At 36.3% G+C, this 23,533-nt stretch overlaps 1 protein-coding gene across 1 annotated transcript in view; it reads left to right on the forward strand.

Annotated features, from left to right (window-relative positions):
- The window catches only part of thoc2 (THO complex 2), a 101,751-nt gene that overhangs the window by 76,488 nt on the left and 1,730 nt on the right, over positions 1–23,533 (forward strand). The window contains exons 30-38 of the mRNA XM_051649426.1: positions 4,719–4,821; positions 8,097–8,476; positions 9,760–9,818; positions 11,151–11,186; positions 18,356–18,484; positions 21,964–22,030; positions 22,219–22,358; positions 22,953–23,023; positions 23,190–23,235. Coding sequence (XP_051505386.1) covers positions 4,719–4,821; positions 8,097–8,476; positions 9,760–9,818; positions 11,151–11,186; positions 18,356–18,484; positions 21,964–22,030; positions 22,219–22,358; positions 22,953–23,023; positions 23,190–23,217 — 1,013 coding nt within the window. The 3' untranslated portion in view covers positions 23,218–23,235. The remainder of the gene's footprint in view (positions 1–4,718; positions 4,822–8,096; positions 8,477–9,759; positions 9,819–11,150; positions 11,187–18,355; positions 18,485–21,963; positions 22,031–22,218; positions 22,359–22,952; positions 23,024–23,189; positions 23,236–23,533) is intronic.

The following is a 23,533-nucleotide window of genomic DNA, read 5'->3' on the forward strand; positions in this document are numbered from 1 at the left end:
TGAAAAAAAAATACTTTTATGGAATGATATTGTCACCAAATTTGGTACACATTGTTTTAGTTACAAGCTAATTCATACGTAACCCTTTCGCACGTATGACCAAACCGGTGTGATTACGCTAGGCTGGGCTCAGATGCGTGCCATCAAACCGGTGTGATCTGCGTTTGTGCTGATCATTTTGTTTACCAGTAAAAGAGGGACAGAAGCGGTTATCATAATGAACCAGCTGCTCAAATAGTCTTTTCAGCAAAACAATACATTTTCTTATATGTTAAAAACATTAAAATAATCACTAAATAAAAGTTTAAAGCCGTTACCGTCATGAATACGTTGTATGAATAGCACTGCGGCCATGTTTTCTGACGTCAAACAAAGATATACAAACTTGTCAATCCACTCGAGCCTTCTCCCATTCCGTCTGTCACTCATTCTAACCACTTCCGGTGCTGGGAAAGTGGAAGAGCTCGGTTTTTAGAACCTTCTATGCTTCTAGTACGAACTCAAAATCCCATGTTGCATTGCATGTAAACAACATGGTGGCATGCATGGCCGGCAAGCACATTAGCGATCACATCTTATCTATCATATTCAATCATTATAAACATCTAAAAACCACATTTATATGCTTGATATATATAATCTGACCTTCAGTGCACCTACTCTGATATAATCTGTGCATCTGCTGTGAAGTGTAAATTGAGACTTTTTTTAATTAAAGCGTGCATTAAAGAACTCACGCTGGGGTGTCTGTCAGTACAGGAGAAACTCACATGTGAAAAGGTTAATATCTGTTACATATGTACTTAAAGGACCTTAAACGCTTGAACCCCTCTAATTGCTGCTTGCAGCTATATTTATTTTTATTTTTCTCTGGTAAAACTGATTGTGCAGACCAAGGCCTTATGGTCTAGAGACTTGAAACTTTGGGGAATTGTAGTACTATAGCTCGCTACTCAGGTGCATGAAATATTCTCTGGAGTCCCAATATCAATCATTATCAAAAAAGGTTTGAACTTTGGATTCATCTTTGCAACGGGATGACAAAACGGATGAAGCGTCAGTGGCCACTCTTGAACTGTGTATTTTCACAAAACTCTGGAAATTTATGTATGGGGTCATTCTGAGTATACAAGAAAAATATTGCGTAACTCAGCCATTTGGTGGCGCTATAAAAATGAAAAACACAAAAATGGCTCTAACTAAGAGGCCATTGGTCCGATCGACCTGTAATTTTGCATGCAGTGTCTTTGTTCAGTGTTCCATCAAGATATCTGAGGACAGTTGTATATCTCAAAAAACATGGCCGCCATCAACCAGTTAACTTTCAGCTGCTTTTATACAAGGTTAACAAAGGCCGATCGGAACAAAACGTGCTGGGCATGTTTGACTCTTGGCCATAGAGGTCTGTGCAATATTAAAAAAAAAAAAAAAAAAAGACCACGGGAGGCGTTATCACATTTTACATGCTCTAAAATCGCTGAATATTATGCAGTGTCACACAAAACTACTTTTGCGAATTAGTCCTATGTTTTTTTACGTAACATCAACAAAAGCTGTACAGGAAGAATCTTTGGATAGCCTAGATCAATAATTATCAAAAATGTTTAACTTTTTATTTTGCGTGGCTATAACAGGGTAATTTAAACATATAGGTGTGGCCTATATCACGCAAAAGCCAATAACTCCTAAATGAAAACTCTGATTTTGCTCATTTCGTATGCATATGCGAGATCATTATGAAGAAGCGTGCAAAAATTTGGTGGAGATCGGACAATTGGTGGTACTATAACAGTTATAAATATTTGTGCTTTCGCATTTTACATGCGTTATTAATATCATATGATAGATCTCGTTCTGAACAACTTTGCCTCAAGAACCATAGGTGTTGATCACTTGCCTGACAGCTTAGTGTTGATGGCTACACTGCATGCTGCCTGCAGGTTTTTTCTTTTTCTTTTTTGTCTTTATATGACCATTCCACTCATACAGTGTGCCCTGATAAAATTGTAACCTTTTACCAATGACATGCCACACACAAATTCAATTTTAATAATCCTTTGTCACACATACTGCTCATGTCCTGAACTACATAGACTGTGAACTGCACTGCAGATACTCTTGTCTACATAAGTATATTAGACCCCTATTAGCCACCCCGTTTTCATATGATTTCTGAGATTATATGTATAGTCTTTTAGGCCGTTAAGGTCACATTGCTTAAATACTAAACGTTCCTGAAGAGCCTATATCTTTCACAACACATACTCTTCCTGCATTCACATTTACATTTATTCCTTCAAACTTATCCATAGTACTCATAGCATCCTCCATTTCTGGCTTGTTCAACTCCCTTACCGATGTTAATCAATATACACTATACGCTTTTCTCTGTAACCTCAGGTTCTTGCAATAACCATTTCCTAAATCCATACTGCCTTTTGGGGTGATACTTTTTAACCTGTCTTGCATTGAAATTCTCTGACATGTCTTTAACTCATGCAAGCAGAGCTTTATGCTGATGTCAGATATGCTTAGATTTTCCACAAATGTTTTCTCAACCTCCATGCAACACATGAATCAGCCTAATAATTATTTACCATGCAACTGTTGTTGATACCTTGTACTATCAATAAGCATCTATCCACATTTTACAAAGAACAGCACCAAACAATTGTGCGCTGACAATCTTTATTTGAAAATGCAGGATAGTCAACTAATTCTCTGTAAAAAAAAAAAAAAAAAAAAAACATAGGAGAGATTTGGACAAATAAAAAACTAATTTGGCCACCAGAAGACGCCATCACATGTCACATGCATGTAAATGGTTGTATATTCTATAGTGTTTCACAAACACAAACTTTTACGTATCATATGCCAGACCTCTTCATTCCGAACAACTTCCCATCAAGAATCATTGATGTCAAAAAAATTGATTGTTACATATTTCACATTATTTAAACATGTGGGTGTGGCCTCCTCAAAGAAAATTGTTTTCATTACTTTTAGTACGCATATGCGGAGTATGATTTTGAAAAATATATATTTTTGAATTAGCATCAGGCAATAGGTGATGCTATAACAGTCAAAAATACTAAAAGCACCAGGGGCAGACTGGCCATCAGGAGCACTGGGCATTTTCCCTTGCTGCGCAAGTACCAGCCCATCCTACAGGCAATATAGGCGGCCGCCCTGGGCTCCAACATGCCCGCACAGACCCCTTAACGTAGTGAAAATTCAATAAACTGCAAGGTAAGCCAATACATTGGCTTTTATTTTGAAAGAATTTAATGGATTTTATTTTTAAATTACTTATCATATCCATATGAGAGCATTAACGCTGTACCTCGCATGGACCTCATTATTTGAAATGCAAATCACAATAATCGTGACAAACAAAAACAACATATTAAGTATAAGATGAGCTCTGAAAGGTCTGCACTTTAAGAGGTATGTTTATTTTTTTTCTTACATATATTTATATATGTACATATTCTGTACACATTTTTCATTGATTCTTTTTAAAATAAACATTGTATACATAGTTATGTGATTAATTAGTAATTGACATGAAATTTTAAGCAATGTCATCAGTGTCTTGTGTGACACTTTCTTCATCTAACTATTTTAAACAACATTTTATGATCTTGTATTGCTATATATACATATATAATACAATATATTATAAGTATACTTGTTCCCACAACCTCATATTAACAAAGACAATAGTTTATTTGCACTTCTCGAAAAATTTGAAAAGTGATTAAGATCTTTATGCTGACTTGTCACAGCACCAATATACACACTTGCCCTTGTACTTTCATGTACATTTTAACCTAACACCTGTATGTTGGGAAAAAAGTTGTTATTTGTCTGCGCTATAAAGTGCTTATATTTTGTGCTTTCTCTAAAAAGAATTAAAATCCACTGATCACATTTCTAGTGGTTTTATTTTTAAAAATTATGACAGTTTTTGCACTGGTGGGGCCCATTGTCATGAATAGCAGTCTATATATATATATATATCAACACAACAATTTGAAATTGAGCCGGAAAATGAAATCAATGAGCCGGTGTGTTGCGAGCCGGGTTTATTGGGCCACTCTGGGTCAGAAAGTCCAAGGCCACTTTTTAGTCCCAGTGCGCCCCTATAAAGCACTGTATCTCTATGGTAAATTTTCCTGATGTTGATGAACATTTCATTACTTTAACTACATTTCAGGGGCTTATTGGCTGTCTGAATAATGGTTTATATCTTGTAACACATGCACTCAAAGTTCCTATGCCACTTGAACCCTGTTAATTGCTATATATTTCCATAGCAATTACATTTTTGCAGTACCTTTAAGGCATAGTTCACCCTTAAATTAAAATATTTGTCAACATTTACGCACCCTCGTCGTTTCAAACCCGCATGACATTTTCCGTGGAACAAAAAAGATGTTATGCAGAATGTTGGTCTCGTTCACTTTTATTCCATCTTTTGTCCATACAATGAAAGTGAATAGTAACTGAGACTGACCACTTTGCCTAATATCTCCTTTTGTGTTCCATGGAAGAAAGTCATGTGGGTTTGGAACAACATGAGGGTGAGTAAATGACAAAATGTTCATTTTTGGGTGAATAGTTCCTTTAAATGATGATAAAATAAATGCAATAAATTGGCATCTCTCTTCGTCTGTCCTTTTTGTGATGTCTGTATTGTCTTTATGCATTTACAGATAAATCCAAGGACAAATCTCAGGCGGCTCAGAAAACTACCAGCAAAAACAGCACAGCAGCAAATAAAGTGAGCAGCAGCAATGGAAACAGCACTCCTAACAGGTACTTCACCCAAGACCCATCTCTGTACACAGCTCATGCTCACTCGTGCTAGTGTGCAGCTGTAGCAGAAAATGATGTACTGCTCTCATCTCTTATATAACGTTATTAAAAGTTGAAGCCCTGGGGTGCTAAAGTTTATCAGGGGCTTATTATTTCAAACTACTCGCCAAATAAATCAGTCCTTTATCAAAGTCTACCTTCTTTATGAACTGTGTAATCAAATTGAACAGTGTTCCAGGCAAAAATCTTGTTACAATTCTATTAAATTGAGCAATTGCAGTGAGAAATGCCTTGAAAAGAGCTATCCCCTAAAAGGCATGGCTGTTACGACACAAAATTGCACGATGGCCCACCAAATTGGCAGTGTAAAACAATTTTGAAAGAAATATTTCAATGGAGTCATGTGGAGACCAGAGGTAAAAAGTTCCCTGTTAATTTCTATTCAGGAAGTGTGTGAATTAGGGGTGTAAAAATAAATATTGTATCGTATGATACGACACTCACTATACAATACCATATGTATTATACGATACATAAACACATTAAGCTATAGTGTAACTAAAACCAAGCAGCACAACATTGCGAGCTGTGAAACAGTCTTCTCCTGGAGAGGCGTCGCTGAGCGCTCACAGGAAAACAGAGCAACAGATCTACTGTTCAGAGGCGAGAAGATCGATGGCAAACGCCAAGTAGATTGTAGCGTTACAGCTTGTCGAATTTGCCAAATAACTGTGTCATGTCATGGCGCTACAGTACATCAAACATTACGGCGACATCACCGTGCAAATCGGTGGATTTGCGATGCAGAAACAGCAGCAGCAAATTTAACAGCAGCCTTTCCCAGCCGATATGGATCATGACATGGAGCAAGATGCTCATAAGTTACAAAAACAAGCTTATTCAAAAATCTGACATCGTAAGAATAAGTCTCATTACATGAGACTTATTCTTCACTGGTTTTGACGTTGAAATGTAAACAGGTATGTGTACAACACTTGCGCATGTTATAAGCCGGTAATGATGCTAGTAAAGTTTACATGCAACGTGAAACTGGCAGAAGAGGCTAAAAATTTAAGTGTGCTGATCGGTTTTTGCTTAAGCCGCTAAATAATATTGGATTATGTACATATATTGTAAAACCAGAGGTAAGGTTGCTCTCGAGTTTTGTTTTCACCACTAAATAACAAAGTTTTTTCCTTGCTACAGTCATTTTAGCTTGCTCTCTGGGGGCTTTCAGACAACAAGACATGATTTTCTATAAAGCTGATTTAAAATGATGTGTATTGTGAAAAGTGCTGTACAAATATAAATGACTTGAGTGTAGACAAACTAATTTTTCTCAAGAAAAACATGAAATTTCATATGAGTTTTTCTCTTTACAATCAATCAAAATAAATGCAGTGCTGTTTAATGGGGCTTTTCCACTGCACGGTACGGCTCAACTCGACTCTGCTCGCTTTTTGGGGGTTTTCCACTGTGGATAGTACCTGGTACTTTTTTAGTACCACCTCAGTTAAGGTTCCAAGCGAGCCAAGCTGATACTAAATGTGACGTCAAAACCCTGCAGATCACTGATTGGTCAGAGAATCATCACTACCAGCGTCACTGGATTTGCGACGTGGGACATCAACCCGCTAGTTTTAAAGTTAGCAACAGCGATAGCAGTGTCATTTGTTCACGCGACTTTCAAATTGTAAAAAGAAATGGCTGCGAGCAAAACCACGCTGTGGTCAATAAACGAGGTGCAGACGTTCCTCTCGTTAGTAGCCGAGGAGAGGATCCAACGAGAGCTGGATGGGGCAATGCGAAACGAAAAAGTCTTTCAGGAAGTGTCTCAGCAGCTGTTGGCTGCACACGGCTACCAGCAGACCTACCAACAGTGTAGAGAAAAGTAAAAAAAAAAAAAAAAATCTTAAAAGTCACTACATCAAGGACCACAACAGCCAGACTGGTTCAAACAGAAGAAAGTGGAAGTGGTTTGACCAAATGGACGCTATCTATGGCAATAGACCGGCGAGCAATGGGAGGGAGAGTGCCCTGGACTTGGCCACGGCGTTTATGGAGTCCACGTTGGAGGAAGTTACGTTTTGTTACGTTAACTCTATATTCTTCTTGAAAGCTTCACTTAATTTAGTTATATCCTCCATTGTTCCTTTGTTGTGTGTTTGTGTCGCGTTTAAGATGATGTCACGGCAGTAGAGGCCAAGGAATAACCAAGGAAACAGTTAAGAGATGTCATCACATTTACTCCTGTAACTCATGAGAAACCCATGGTTTAATATCAGCATTTTTTTGAAATGGTCATAATCTAGCTAAATGTAAAATTAAAGAATAAAGTCCTTTGATTCCTTTACATCTATTTGCATTATAAAATAAAGCATGTATAAATAAATTGATAAAATTAACAAATAATAATTTAAAAGTACAGCAGAATGGGCATTAGGGTTGCTAGTAACACTGTTACAGATTTAGCCTAAATTAAGTTTATAACTCAGTAACGGCTTGCTAGTTTAGACAATTTTGGTTTATAGTTATTGATAAATTTTCTTTATATTTTCCATTAATTAAAGAAATATTTATTTAGTCATTTTTATTACAGTAACATTGGTAATGGGGTTGAATGGTTATGTTTGATGAATGCTAGCCTGGCAACATAACTATTTGTGTAAAAATTACGAAAATGAAATGAGATTTACTTGTATTTATTTTATATATTTTATATATATATATATATATATATATATATATATATTTGTGTGTGTGTATATATATTTGTGTGTGTGTGTGTGTGTGTATGTATGTATGTGTATATATATATATATCAACAAATAATGTGGTCAAAATCCCATTTAAAGGAAGAGAATGCATATGTTTGCGTTTAAGACTAGCTACTTTACATGCTGTTGGATAAGAGTTTGTCTAACATATATAACAGTTGTCACTCCAAAAACACATATGATTTGTGCCTTTGTTTCTTTAAAAAAGTAATTAGACACCAATTTGTAACATATGAAAAAAAGGGTCTTCTGTAACATTTTACAAGCTGTGACTGATGTAAATCAAAAAACATATCAAAGTAAATATGGCCTTTTGTTGTTTCAAGGCTGTCTTACAGTGTTTTCCAAGGGATTCATTACTTGCACTATAAAAGATTCTTTGCCAATGCTGAATGAAGGCCAGGAAAATATATTTTGGTCTCTTTGTTATGGTTTCAAACCTAAGAAAGAAAATGGCAAAATTGAGTACACTTCAATTCATCCCTGGTCTCTCCACAGCACTAAAGGAAACAAAGAGAAGGACGAGAAGGAGAAGACCACAAAGGAGAAAAAGGAGAAGAAAGAGAAGAACCCAGGGAGCACTCCAGAGGCCAAGGCAGGAGGAAAGGAGAAGCAGAAGGAGGAAAGATCCAGCAAGGAGGATAAGCCCGTCGATGTCAAGGAGAAGACGCCCAAGGCTGACAAGGACAAGAGGAAGGAAGACAAGAAGGAGGAAAAGACCAAAAACGATGGGAAATCTGCCGAAAAAGAGTGGTCCAAGGAACGTGATGTGTCTAACGACAGCAAGATCAAGGAAAGCAGTAAGGTGGAGAAGAATGCTGGGGCCGGGAACCTGAAGTCCCTTGTGCCAAGATCTGAAGGAGTTGAGTCAGAACGGGGTAAGACTGCTCTAACCTTGTTTGCTATAACAACCTCAAAGCAAATTGACTGAGTTCGATTTTCTGGTTCATTAGACTTCTGGGACAGCATTGTTTGGAAAAACCTGAATTCATTGATTTATTTATCCAAAGAACTCGCCATAAGCAAGAATGCTTACTTTTAAAACAAAAAAGGTCGGAGCAAACAAACCAGATTGACCGTTTCAATTAAATGGTAGAGGAATAGTTCACAAAAAAGTGCGAAGTATTTAACTCACCCCAATGTCATTACATATTATTTTCTTTCATTTGTAAAACACAAAAGTTAGGCAGAATGTCCGAGCGGCTCTTTACCATCTTGGAAAGTGAATTGTGATTTATGCTGTCAAGCTCCAAAAATGACAAAGAGCAAGATAAAAGCACCATTATAGTCATCCATATGACTGTGCTATGTTCCAAGTCTTCTGAAATCAAACGATAGCTTTGTTTGAAGAACAGACCCAAATTAAGCTATACTCTAATAAATATTCCTTTTGAGATGTGTCTCAGATGTGTATAACTTTCTTCTGTTGAACACAAACTAAGATTTTAGAAGAATATTTCAGCTCTGTAGGTCCATACAATGCAAGTGAATGGGTACCAAAACTTTTAAGCTCCAAAAGCAAATAAAGGCAGCATAAAAGTAATCCATAAGACTCCAGGTGTTAAATCCATATCTTCAGAAATGATATGATAGGTGTGGGTAAGAGACATCAATATTTTAGTCCTTTTTTACTATCAATTCTCCTCCCTGCCCAGTAGGATGGCAATATGCACAAAGAATAAGTATCACCAAAAACATACTTTTGTAGAATGAGAAAGTGGAGATTTATTGTAAAAAGGACTCAAATATTTATCTGTTTCTCACTCTCACCTATCACATTGCTTCTGAAGACATTGATTTAACCACTGGAGTTGTATGGATTAATTTTATGCAGCCTTTGTGATTTTATGATCTGGTCACCATTCCCTTGCATTGTGAGGACCTACAGAGCTGAGATATTATTCAAAAAATCTTTGTGTTCAGCAGAAGAAAGTCATATACATCTGAGATGGCATGAGGGTGAGTAATTGATGAACTATCCCTTTTTACTCTTTGATTTTTATTTTTTTTTTTTTTTTTTTTTAAGTCATATGGCTTTGTAACGACGTGAGTCGATGTCATTTTCCTTTTTGGTTGAACTATTGAACTATCCCTTTAAACATTTTAAGTGTGAAAAGCATAGTCTTAAAACTAAAACATGTTTTTTTTTTGTTTTTTTTAGAGCAAAAAAGGCGAAAACTTGACACTCACTCGTCACCATCGCACTCCTCTGCAGTTAAGGTTAGTATGGCCTGAGGAGGGCTGTGCACTTCTTTCCTCTTGTCCCTACCTGTCGGAGATCACGTGTTTTTCCAAACCTTCCTCGTCCCACCGCGTCAGCCCAGAGGAGTTTGAGTGAATGCTTCTGGAGTCCAGCCATTGTAGGAGAGCAGTGGGGGGAATATTGCATCTTAAGGACTATTTTTTGGAAACGTATTTTTCAATAGATGTCAGATTTTTATGATAAAATTCCAAGGACTTGCCAGTATCTTAAATTTTAGCACGTGTCTCATTTTTGCTCACTTTTTTTTTTTTTTTTTTTTTTTTTTTACATGCTAAGAGGATCTACCCAAGTGCCTCAAGTTTTGTTCCTTTTTTTTTTTTTTTTATTACACAGTTTTTTGTAAGATTGTAAATATATTTATTTTTGTAAATCGTCCTCCCCTTTTTGAAATTTTGGAGTCATAGCATATTACTTGCTGAATAAAGCGGAAAGTAAAAAATAAAAATAAAAAAAATAAAAAATATTTTTAACTAAACACCGAGACGACAGAATGTTTTAGCCAGAAGAAATCAAGTCAAGTTTTTGACATCTGCAACTCCTGAAAGAAGAGATGGAATGTTTTGCATGTCTTGCGCTGTCACCGATCTGGGATCCCTTGATAAGAATGCGCTGCTCTTCACCACCACTGCTTGCTTTTTGGTCCAACCTGATTTTTTTGTGTGCCCCATTTGCTCTCGGGGTTTGGGTGTTTGTCGGTGCCCTGCCGTGGAAAGGGTTTCAGCGAGAGTTCTTCTGACGTCCATACGACCAGCAGACAACCCCTTCAGCATCCAGAGAAACCCGTGACGTATCACCAGCAACTACTTCAAACAGAGAAAGGCATCCAGGATAAGTGTGGGCAAAGCCTTCCTAGAGGGACCTGCCTATCCATGACCAGGAATCTTGTTGCAATTGTCTATGATCGAGACCTCATACCAAAGTGTACATGAGCTCCTTATATTCCAATGCCATTTATTTATGAATCTTAGCTGAGTTTAGCTTGTTTACTCCTCTTTATAATCCCCCTTAGTTAATTTACAGAATGTATGGTCTATTTTAGACCAAAGATAGACGTTAAGACGTTTACATTTAATGCACTGTTGCTGTGACGTTCTCCAAGCAAATGTAGGTCAAGATAGTTCAGACTAACGTTAGGCTCCACTAGTCTCTTCTTCTCTAACCATGTGAAAGTTCTAGTCTTTGAAGGTCTATAGGGGGATGTGTTGAGTGACGGCCAGCCTCCCCCCACCCTTTCTCCTGCTGTGTGCCATCCTCTCCAGCTCATGTGTCATCTCCATTCATTCCTACAGGACAATCTTAACGACTTCAAGGACTCTGCCTCAAAGGTTTGAACCTTTTTCAGCTATAAACTGTCTATACAAGGCTGTGTCTCCAAACCTAGTGAGCTGCATATTATGACAGTATTTTTGGGCACCATAGGTATGTTTAAAACATTCAAATGAACATTCAGCAGAACTGCAGCATTAAAGCAATTATTAAAAATTAGCTTATGATGCCCAAAAATAGTGTCGTTAGATAACATATGGTGTCTAGTTCGTTCGCATGTCTGAAACATGCCTATGATGCCCAAAAATTGCATCTAGGTAGAAAATATTCATTTAAATGTCACAAATGATGCCAAAAAATGGCATCTATTTAGATAACATGGTGTCTAGTTAGATAACGTTCGTATGTCTGAAACACGCCTATGATTCCCAAAAATGGTGTCTTAGTAGAAAACATTCATTCAAATGATGCCCCAAAATGGCATCTAGGTAGATAACTTGGTGTCTAGTTAGATAACGTTTGGATGTCTGAAACACGCCTATGATTCCCAAAAATGGTGTCTAAGTAGAAAACATTCATTCAAATGATGCCCCAAAATGGCATCTAGGTAGATAACATGGTGTCTTTTTAGTTAATGTTTGTTTGTATGTCTGAAACACGCCAATGATGCCCAAAATTGGCATCTAAGTATAAAATATTTATTCACGTGTCGCAAATGATGCCCAAAAATGGTGTCTAGGTAGATAACATTCGTTTAAATGTCCTAAATTATGGCCAAAAATGGAGTCTGGGCAGAAAATGTTTGTTTGTATGTCTGAAATACACCTATGACACCCAAAAATGGCATCTCGGTAGAAAATATTCATTCAAATGATGCCCTTAAAAGGGCATCTAAGTATATAACATTTGTTTGAATGTCCTTAATGATGTCCATAAATGGCATCTAGATAGATAATATGGTGACTAATTAGATACCGTTCATTTGTATGTGTGAAATACGCCTATGTTGCCCAAAAATGGTGTCTAGCCCTAAAACAGGCATCGTGCACCACAAGATACATACTCTTTAGCTTCTAATAGGGGGTATGAAAGAGTTTTTCACCCAATCTTATTATAGTTTTTCATAGTTGGGTCTGTTTTGAGTATGTGAGTCACATGACTTGGTTCAAATTTTCTGTGATCATTAAGTCAGCCTGACCTAAAACCAGCATGGCCGTCCATGGTGCAGGACATGCTGACTTTGTGATTAAATATTAATCTTTTCTTCAGTAAAAAAACAAAAAAAAAAAAACAACAAAACTGCTAATATTAATTGTGAACATTGTCTTGAGATGCGGAAGACTCTCACACACACACTCCCTCTCTCTCTCTCTCTCTCTCTCTCTCTCTCTCTCTCTCTCTCTCTCTCTCTCTCTCTCTCTCTCACTCACAAACACACACACACACATATGATATGTTTTAAAATAAGAGGGGAAGTAATTTTTTGCATCAAATAAAACAGAAATATTGATGACTTTGACTTTTTAGTACTTTAATAGGGCAACGTATCCTGGGAGATACAACTCATAAAATCCAAAATATATCAAATATTTCAAAAATTCCTTTGGATATGTTTTACTTAAGTCCAAATGATATAAAAAGTGACATTAAATGATTTTTTGCTAATCATTTTCCACTTTTGCCTGTTTAAGGGCTAGGTAGAAAAAAATCATTCAGATGTCGCATATGATAGCCAAAAATGCCATCTAGGTTGAGAACGCTTGTTTGAACGTCCCAAATGATGACCAGAAATGGTGTTTACGTAGGTAGCATTCAATCAAGCAACCCAAAAATACCTATGATGCCTAAAAATGCTATCTAGGTATGTAAAATCCATTCAGACATTCCAAATAATGCCCAAAATGCTGTTTAAGAAGGCAGGATTTGTTTGAATGTTTATATGTGCCTCTGAAGTCTAAAAATGGCATCTAGTTAGATAGCATGCAGTCAGATGTCCCAAAAAATGGCCTCTTGGAAGATATCATACAACCGAACGTCCCAAACCATGCCCAAAAATGGCATCTAGGTAGGTTGCATTCATTCATTCATAAGTGTTCCATATGTGCCTATGATGCCCAAAAATGTTGTTTATGTAGGCTGCTCACTTTGTTTTGAGACGCAGCCAATCTGTTATCACATCGTCGACCAGAACATTTCTTCACTGTGTATGGCATGAATGATTGCATCTATTGATTACTGCACTTTTTTCTTTTTACTAAATGCCGGGTAATGGATTTTTTAATTTTATTGGTATGGTCCCAAAATGTGAACTTGGTCTTTAAGAAGCCACTTTTTTTCTTTTAAAAGACAGCCAAATATCCCTGAAACATGCAGCATAGCTCTCTTCTGCTTGCACCTCCTTTCGCACCTCTGCCAGGGTATTTTATATTCTGCTAATGCAATTTCAGCCCAACAATATCCTCCATTTTTCCTGTGGCTACGCTCTTCTGGACTTCTCTTACAGTCCTTAGTGTCTGATTGGACTCTGGTCTTCTATTCTGCTGCTCAAGTCTCTTTTGAACAGCTCCTGTCAACTGCAGGGGAGATAAGTGTTTTGCAGTTTGGTCACTGAAGGATGTTTAAAAATATGCTGATGGTGCCACCTGAAAAAGCAATCCAGCTGAATTTTGAGCAGCCTGTTATTTTATTTGATCCTTTTCTCCCTCTGAAGGCCTGTCCTCAAAGTATTCCCCTACATTAATTTGCGGTGTCATCTAGATATTATGGAGAAAAAGATGCCTTACAGTTTAATGGTCTCAGCTTGGATATATTTAGCATTAGTCACTGACTTTTAACCCCTTATGATTGCAAAATGTTTTGCTGTCCTGAAACAGCGGTGTTTATCTCGCTAGAGTCAGTTGTTTTTCGTAGGATATTGAGACAGATGTGTATGTTCTTGTAATTTAGTTGTCAGTTCATATTCTGTAGGTGAAGTAGTTTTATACATGTGATTAATTCAGCTGTCATTCACTCTCTGGGTGTTTGTGCGATTAATCTCTGGTTCATCACACATGCTGTCAGATTCCATGGCTTTTTTTCTACCTGCAGATGTAACTGAGATATAATGGGATGTTGGAAGAGCAGGTGTCTTTGGGTATCTTTTAAATTACATGACAGGACCATGTGGGGTTTTCACAATCCCAGAATTTCAGTAGTTGGAACAAATACCCATACAATTGAACAAACCAAGTTTGATACCACAGTAAAAATGAATATGCTATTGAACACAGTCCATTTAAGTTAAATGTTAGTATAAATATTATAGGATTTCTAAATTAAACAATGCATGTTGATGTTAGTATTTCACCATTAAAAAAAAACATTGCTTAAATTTTCAAAGCAGTAATAAAGAAAAAATAAATGACAAGAAACAGAAAGCAAATATAAAACAGAGCAAAAATATTAAGAAAACGTTGTTCAAAGTAATTTTTCAACAGAAATAAATAGTCCGTTATAAATAAATTGCAAGACAGAAGAAATGTAAGCAATAGACCATCCCTTTTATTAAAAAAGTTAAATGTTAGTGTAAATATTAACACATTTTCAAGAATTAAAACAATGGCTTACCAATTAGTAAACATTGCTTCATAATGTACAAGTAATTTGTATATTCTATACAAGTTGGTAATTTAAAGCTGAAGTATGTAATTTCTACACCACTTGCGCCACCAAATTGAATTGCAAAAATATGTATGCTTTCTGAATACGCCCCCATCTGCCGTTGATCAATCAAAGAGATAGCCCCGCCCACACTCACACCATTGGTTGCGTAACGTCGGGGCGGGTCTAAGCCGGTCGCTCAAAATAAAGTGCCGTTTTCATAGCATAACAGGAACACATGAATGGCTTACTAATAGTTGTCTCTGCATATAATCTGGGATAGTTAACGTATTTTAACAGAAAAAGTTACATACTTCAGCTTTAATAAAGAATTAACAATCAACAGAAAGCAAATATACACAATTGCTTAATTTAAAAAGTTAAATTTTAATAAATATATATATATATATATATATATATATATATATATATACATATATATATATATATAAACCAATTTTCAATGGCATGTTGCCTTTTAGCATTTCAGCATTAAAGAAAACATTGCTTGAATTTAATTATTCAAGACAGTCAAGTCAGTAATAAAGAATAAATAAATTACAAGTAACAGAAAATAAAAATATAAACAATAGAGCAAAAATATTAAGTATACAGTACTTAACTATACTGCAGAAAGACACCTCAATAAATACATTTATGAAAATAATCACAATAAACAAACCTTCCCAAGTTTATTAGTCTTACAGTAGACTGTTTACAGTTGCCGCATTAATATAGAATTCAACTGGTGTGTATATCGACTATTGTACAGTGGCTTATCCAATCTGATTTTAGAGCCTGAACTATCCATTTTATTCTTGACATTTAACAATTACTCGGCAACAGGTAACTAAAGAGTAATTGGAAAAAAATACAATTATGTTCAGTGTCGTTTGTACATACAAGGAGGACAAAAGAATGATGTCAAGTTTTACTTTTGTAAAGACCCACTGACCAGAATTAAAGCCAATGCTCGGTCATTTGAAGAACATTCATTAACCGTTCCAGTCTACTTCACCACCTTCAGGACAAAGACTCGTTCTTCCTGCAGCAGTAACAAGCAGTCCATCTCTTGTTCTGTTGGCCTTCATATCTGTCTCATTTGGCTTTTCTCCCACATTTATCAGCAGAACGTCTTTAGATTTGTAGGAGAGTCTGCAATGGCAATTTTCCAAGCAACACCAGCCACTTGCTACATAGTATTTTACATGCCAGTTCAAAAATCATATTTATTCTCTACTCTTTTTACATCCCGTTTCAACACTTTTCTCAAAGATTTTGAGCTAATTACATTTTTTTTAAACCTTCATCTTTTAAGTTTCTGCTCGGAGCATCTGTTAAAGTTTTTAGTTATTTTGTATGGATGAGTTCCAGCTGGAACTTTTTAATGCTTCTTATGAACAAGGCATCGACAGATTGTTGTTCCTATTTTTTAAAGTCCCTTTTGTTAAGAACTAAGCGACGCTGGACACGATGATGTGGGCAGTTTAATTACTACGTTTCATGCATTTGTCAGCCTGTGTGGACTTAAGTATAAAATTAGACTTGTATACCTTGTGCCACCTGCATATTCATGAACAGTCTTCATTAATGGACATTTATGATCTTTGCAGCAGGTTTATTTTTAGACTTCGCCTGTCAATTGCTGAGAATTACACTGTAGTCAGCCCACAACAGATGAGTGTAGCTCCTGAATGCATGCTTTGAATTAGCAACTTCTGTGTTCTGATACTTTGTGATGCATTTCAGGGCTTAGTGCACACTGCTAAAGCCTGCCACATAATAAAGGACATAATATTAAATGTTGGTAGACCAATAAATTAGGTAGGCCAGTTAATCGGCTGATATTTGCCTGGCTTAAGATTATTGTATTGGCCAATTTCACTTTGGCAATGCATAATGCACATGATTTTATTTTCAGATATTTGATACAGGAAATCAAAATAAACCCTGTTTATATGTTTTCCTGGTCTTATTCCAAACAAATTCTTCGTAATCTTTCAGAAAAATTTATTAGCTTGCTCCGCCTCTGAAAATACTTCAGCTGATGTCACCAAATAAATAAAATAGTCCTATATTTTTTCTTGTTGAATATACTGTTTTGATTAGAAATCCGTCACATTACAGAAGTTGAGAGTTTTATGTTGACTTGAGTAACAATATTGATTAAATATGATGAAAAATGGTAATTCAGTTTCAGCAGTTTTGTTTACATATCATCTGCCATTATTAAAGAAATACTCCAGGTTCAAAACAAGTTAAGCTCAATTAACAGCATTTGTGGCATAATGATTGTTGATTACAACAACAAAACAATTCAGACTAGTCCCTTGTTTATTTATTAAAAAGCTAAAATCGTGGGTACATTGTAAGGCACTTACAATGGAATGCATGGTGTCAGTCCATAAATGTTAAAACATACATGGTTTCAAAAGTATAGCCAAAAGATGTTTTACATGTTAACATGATTCAATAAAATTGTATTTGACTGTTTATGGACTGGCCCCATTTACTTCCTTTGTAAGTGCCCTACTGTACCTTTTTTTTAAAAAATTGAGCAGTGTGAATTTTTTGTGGTAATCAACATTATTCCACAAATGCTGTTGAATGAGCTTAACTTGTCTTAAACACAGAATATCCCTTTAAATTGAGTTATATTTTGATTATTGTACATTTATTATTATTATTATATAGTAAATATATTGATATTATATCGCCCACCCTGCTCTCAAGATATTATCATCTTCATCTGCCAATATGAAACACACTGTCGCCCACTAGTATTGAATATTGTTATTTGTAGAGAGCTGGCTTGTCTTTTCGTGGTACAGTGCTGAAGCACGTCAAACCGATTTGTCTAGTTGGCAGAAAATGTGCTTGTCCAGTCCTCAAACACTCAATTTTGTCAATTTCTTTGTTAGATTTTGATGTCAGGGTCGAATAAACGTCAACATGTCCACAGCACAATTAGTTTATTCTGCTTTCCTGTGTTTTTTTTATTTAATCATCACTTTTCATACACTTTCATTTATTTGCTCTGCAAAATAATTCAGTTGGTTAATTTCTTATGAATGTTTCCCTATCTCAAAAGGTCTTCATTGCCATGTTTTCTTATGTTTCTGAATAGTTTTCCATTTTTGAGAAGCATTGAGATTTTTCATATGGATCATAACAATATTACTTGGTACTTCGTGTTTGAAGATTAAGGAGATTAAATATTTGTTAGTCCATTTGGGAATAGTTACACTTTAAGCCCTTTGACATGACTTGCTAAATTAAATAATATTTTTTCTGATGTGATCATGCATTTAGCTTTAAATAAAAGTACTCTTAGCTTTGTTTGTTGACCATGTTACATGTTTACTCACCCTGATGTGAGTCATGTGACAGGGACTTTAGTTGAGTCCATGAACTTTTAAATGGAGTGCTTGGACATCCTGTGGGTGTGTCTGATAGCACTGTGAGGTTCATGGGAAGGTGAGTGCAACTAATGTAGCGTGCTAATGAAGTGACAGCAGGCCGCTGTGAGAGCTCTATCTGTCCTCCTGTGAAGCATTAACCCTGTTTTATCTCTCCATCCCACCCCCAGCACCACCCTAACCACAGCACAGCCCTGTCTAAGAGCAAAGAGAAGGACGAGGAGAAGAAAGACTCTGACAAATCCAGGGACCGCTCCAAAGAGAGGGAGAAAAAGGAGGATAAGAAGGACAGAAAACGAGTGAGTTGCTCTGTCTGTGATGTTCCGTTTACAAAAGGGTTTGGGAATGGGGTGAGGGCATAGAGAGGAAATCAGGGAAATTCCATGTACTATCAGTTTATAAATCACTATGGGCCCTTTTCACATTTCCGGGTTTGGAATACAAAAATAAACTATAGAAAGTAAACGGGGTAAATAGCTGGCATGTAGAGGTAAAATTGGAGATCAGTTTTATTGTGGCGTTCCCTTTTGTTCCAACAGTAAAAAAAAAAAAAAAAAAAAGAGACGTTTTATGGCAGTCAATAGTGAAAAGTGCTAAATGTTGTATTTTATTAATGTTGCCAATTTAATTGTTTATTTAACATTTATTGCTAGAAAATAAAACTGCATTATGATTTTGAGTTACCATTGTGCAAAAAGGTTTAAGATTTAATATCGGTTATCAGACATTTAAATAAAAACAATCGGTATCGGTTGTTTAAAAAAATTAAATATATATAATATTATTACTATATATATATATAATATTATTACTATATATATATATATAGTGGTCTATCTCTAGTTCCAGGCCTTATTGTGCACCTTAGATATCGGTTATAAAAAAACAAAAAAAAAACACTTTTGGTCGATGTCTTGTTTCAGGCTCTGTTGTGTACCTTTTACAGAGCATTCAGAAAGTATCGAGACCCCTTCAATTTTTTCACATTTTGTTATGTTGCAGCTGTAGCAAATTACATCAAATAACTAATTTAGATCTTTGCACGCATTCGACCACCAATATATTTAGGGAAACAGTATGTGTGAGCTAGGAATTAATTTAAACTGTTCTTATTCTACATTATTATGTTAGGAAATTTATAATGGAATTAGTCGCATTCGACAACCACTATAAATTAGATAAATGACAAATAACTAGATTATTTGTCTGAATAAAATTCTCCACCATTAAAATTGTAATACAACATCTTGTTGTGTCCGCTCACAATTTCTACTGTAAGGAATTAGCTTTAATAAGGGAATTATGGTTAATTCACTTATTGGAGTATTATTATTCTCATGGCTTATTGAAAATAATATTACACATATTTAGGTACAGCTTTGAAGCGAAATCCTTTAAAAAACAGGGATGTAATTATTTATCAAAATATACCACAGTCAAATTATCTTTAAATACAGACAAACTTTATTGCTATTCTAAACATAAAACTAATCTAACACATACAACATGAAACAGGTTGGTGAGTAGTGACAGAATGTGAAATAAAGATCAATACATAGAGTCTGTTGACATTGCCTTAAGAACCATCTATCCTTCTTTGAGTCTACATCGATTTGCAATCGGATTACCCAAAGTATTTAAGTAATTCACCAACACTTTGAGCAAAAGTCTGGAGATGTACTTGCGTGTCGTTGCGTTTCCTTGTGTTGCTTGGTTCTTTGGCGTTTGAAGAAAGTTCGTTTCGTCAATGTCTTGGACTCTGTTATGATCGCTGATAGTTTGTTGTCTGGATGAAGCGAGGCCTTCTGCAAGGAGGACTCACGACTCCCGTTGGGTGTCTGAACCGTAGAGCAGAGAGTGAGAGGCTTCCTCGGGACTCCGGGTCCCGAGTTTTCCTGAACTCTACATGGCCTGGAGGATCTGGAGCTGAAGAGCTGCAGTGAAAAGCAAGAGAAGCAGCGAAGAAAGTAAGAGAGCGTGTCCTTCCTGTTTAGGAACTTTTGAACTGAAATTGGCCGCACCCCAAATGTGTCCTGAGCCAATCAGAAGTGGCTTTTCAGAGTCACATGGTCGACTGGTCTGTCCTCTTCACAGTTGATTCCCGCTCAAAATAGTGAATGTTTAATCATGAACTTTTTTATCTTGAAAACGTTGCAAGAGACATGACATTCGTTGTCATCAACCTTCTCTACGTAAACAAGCAAGCATTTACATACTAACACTGACATACTTTCATGAGTATTACATGTGTAAGTAACAAAACATGAAAATCCCTGATTACCAATCATACTGGTTAATTCATTGGTTTTACAACATGGTTAAAACATTACACGTTATTAGAAACCTGATTGTCAGGGTATATTATCAAGTTAGTTATCATTCTTAGTAGAATGAGATGAATAATACAAGATTAACAATTATACTTATTGATTTGTTAGTTAGAAGTGATTACAAATCACTACACATTTTAAAAGGTACATCAGGCTATAATCATTAATTTGTCAGTTATGAAAGTAATCACAGGTCAAAGTAATTTTCAGAATTATCTAGCAAGGCTAGGTATTGTGTACATTGTAAGTTTAAATGCATTCTGTACATTTAAGAGGGTTAACTCAGTGAAGGTACAACGTTCATGGATTCCTTCATGAGTCTCCATTTCCTGATATGGCTGCGGATTTATGCATTTAAGGTCACAAAGTCTGTCTTGGCCATTTGGTCTTACAGAGAGTTTAAGTTTGTGGAACAAAGAAGGGTTGTCCATATGGGTTAGCTCTGTCATTACAAACCCTAGTTTGAGATTAAGCAGGAATGGTGGAGACGGTCTCCTTCAGCAATTTAGGCAAAATGGATTCATTTTTATGACTCTCTAATGGCTTGGTGGGGGATCTCTCTGATCTGTGAAATGTAGTGTTGTGTTCATTTGATGGCTTAGTTCATGGATAATCCTACACAGCCTTATGCTAAAATGCTTTAAATGTGATTTTTTTTCACATCAATCTACACACCATATACCATAATGACAAAGCAAAAAACTGATTTTTCACAAAATGTGAAAAAAATTAAGTGGTCAGAATACTTTCTGAATGCAATGTATATCAGTTCTGCATATCCGTTATCGGACATGTAAACATAAAATTAATCTGTATTGGTTAAAAAAAAAAAAGAAAAATTCATATTGGTCTATCTTTAGTTTTTAGGCTCTATTTTGTACCTTTTATATCGGTTCTGCATATCAGTTATCGGACAAGTAAACAAAAATAATCGGTATCGGTTGTAAAAAATCCATGTTGATTGGTCTCTAGTTTCAGGCTCTATTGTGCACCTTAAATATCGGTTCTGCATATCAGTTATCGGACATGTAAACAAAACTAATCGGTTGTAAAAACTCCATATTGGTTGATCTCTAGTTTCAGGCCCCTATTGTGTACCTTATTCATGCAGAAAGCCTCATCCTCATAATTGAAAATAAATCCATCATAAAAGGTTTTATGAGGGATTTTTACACAATTTAAATGTTATCTTTAATCATGTCGCTAAAATAACTCGGAGAAGGTTGTGTAGTGACTTTCTTGCAGCAGTGATGACTGGTTTGCTATATTTACCCTGCTAAATTAAAGTTGAAATACTTCATGGAACTCTGTGAAAAGGGTCAATTCTCAGGTGTCTTGAGAGAAGCTTCAAACAACACTGACTGGTTTGTGTAAGCAGCAGTTATTGAATGCTTGGTGAAAGGTGAAAAGGAGCTCAAACTGACAACTGTGATTTTTGATTTGACTAGGACTACTCTAACAACGAACGCGAGATGAGCCAGGAAGCCAAGCGCCGCAAAGATGAAAATGGAATGAGTGAGTCGATAATGCCTGTCTTTTAAATTTGTTTTGCCTGCTGCCGAGAGCAGAAGAGGCGAGCTAGTAAATCAGAAAGTTCTCTTTCTCTGTGATGGAGGCAATCAGAAAGCTCTCCCCGTGGGGTCTTGGCTGTTGTGTTATCTGCCTCACTTGGCTGCTCTCTCTCTCTTGCGCTCTCTACACAGACTCCTCCAAACACAGCAAGAGCGCCAGCCCCTCTGAATCGCCACAATCCAACGACAAGGACAACAGCAAACGCTCCAAGTCTACCAGCAAGGACAAGAGTGATCTGGCCAAACCAGAGAAGACCTCTGGAGGCAAAAAGGTCTGTGACTGACTGTCCTGCTATACCAGAACAACTGAATGTGTCTTTCATTAGAGCTGTTGGCTAATGCATGAATCATTATGACTGTTGCTCATGCTTAGGTTTAGGGGTTTATTCAAATTAATCCTGAATTTAACATTTTAATGTGTAACTCGTTCCGTACCGTTTGTGCCCCAGACTACTTAAAATAATGTGGTTTGTGGAGTAGAGTAGAGGGACCAGAATATCATATAGACTAGGATGTGGAATCTTTTGATTTAGCAGCCACCTCGCAATGCCCTAACAACCACCTAGAACCTTTCGACCATAGAGCAATGCACTAAAACATTCTGAACACCCTAGCAACCACACTTAGCACCCTTTCAGCCATCTGGTAATGCCCTAGAAACCACCCACGAGACCCTAGCAACATCCTGTGCACCCTAGCACCCTCCTAGCATAGCAACACACTAAAAACCTCTCAGAACAGCTATGCAGCCACCTGGCAACCAGTAATCTGGATTTACATAAAACAAAAAATTCCCTTTATTCTCTTCAAACTGACAGAAATGCTCTTATGTTTACTGTATTTGTGTGCTGTTTGTTGTGGTGCAGGAATCCAGGCATGACAAAGAGAAATCAGAAAAGAAGAGAGATGGCACCGGTGCTAAAGAAGACAAGAAACAATATCCTTGCATGACTTAAACACACAAGTGTGCTCATCACAACAACACAGTGTACAAAATAATTTTGTTGTTCATAGTTGACTGACTAGTGTGTATTAGTCCAAACTCACCTCGCAGTTTACATTGATGTGTTTAACATAGCATGTTTTTCCTTAATATGTATCACCCATAAATCATCAGAAAAGCACAGATAATGTATGCTGACACTCAAGGTGAGCCTTTTATTATTAATGCAGTGAAAGTGGTTTAAGCAATATGAATATTGCCTTTTGGAGACGTTGCTTTTTATTAACCTTTTAAGCTCAGATGGGCCCACAAGAATAAATAATAAATAAAAAAAATTGTAACATTAATAACTGCAGTCTTGACCAACACAAAATAGGTATGGTTTGAAAGCTTAGAAGCTCTCCTTTCCAATGCATGAAGGCATTATGTCCAAAACTGAAAAAGTGCTTTGAAATTTTCAGACAAATCAGAAGTGTTTCGTTTTGATAATTTATAAAAAAATTA

This window comes from Myxocyprinus asiaticus, chromosome 22, assembly GCF_019703515.2.
Source record: "Myxocyprinus asiaticus isolate MX2 ecotype Aquarium Trade chromosome 22, UBuf_Myxa_2, whole genome shotgun sequence".
NCBI lineage: Eukaryota > Metazoa > Chordata > Actinopteri > Cypriniformes > Catostomidae > Myxocyprinus > Myxocyprinus asiaticus.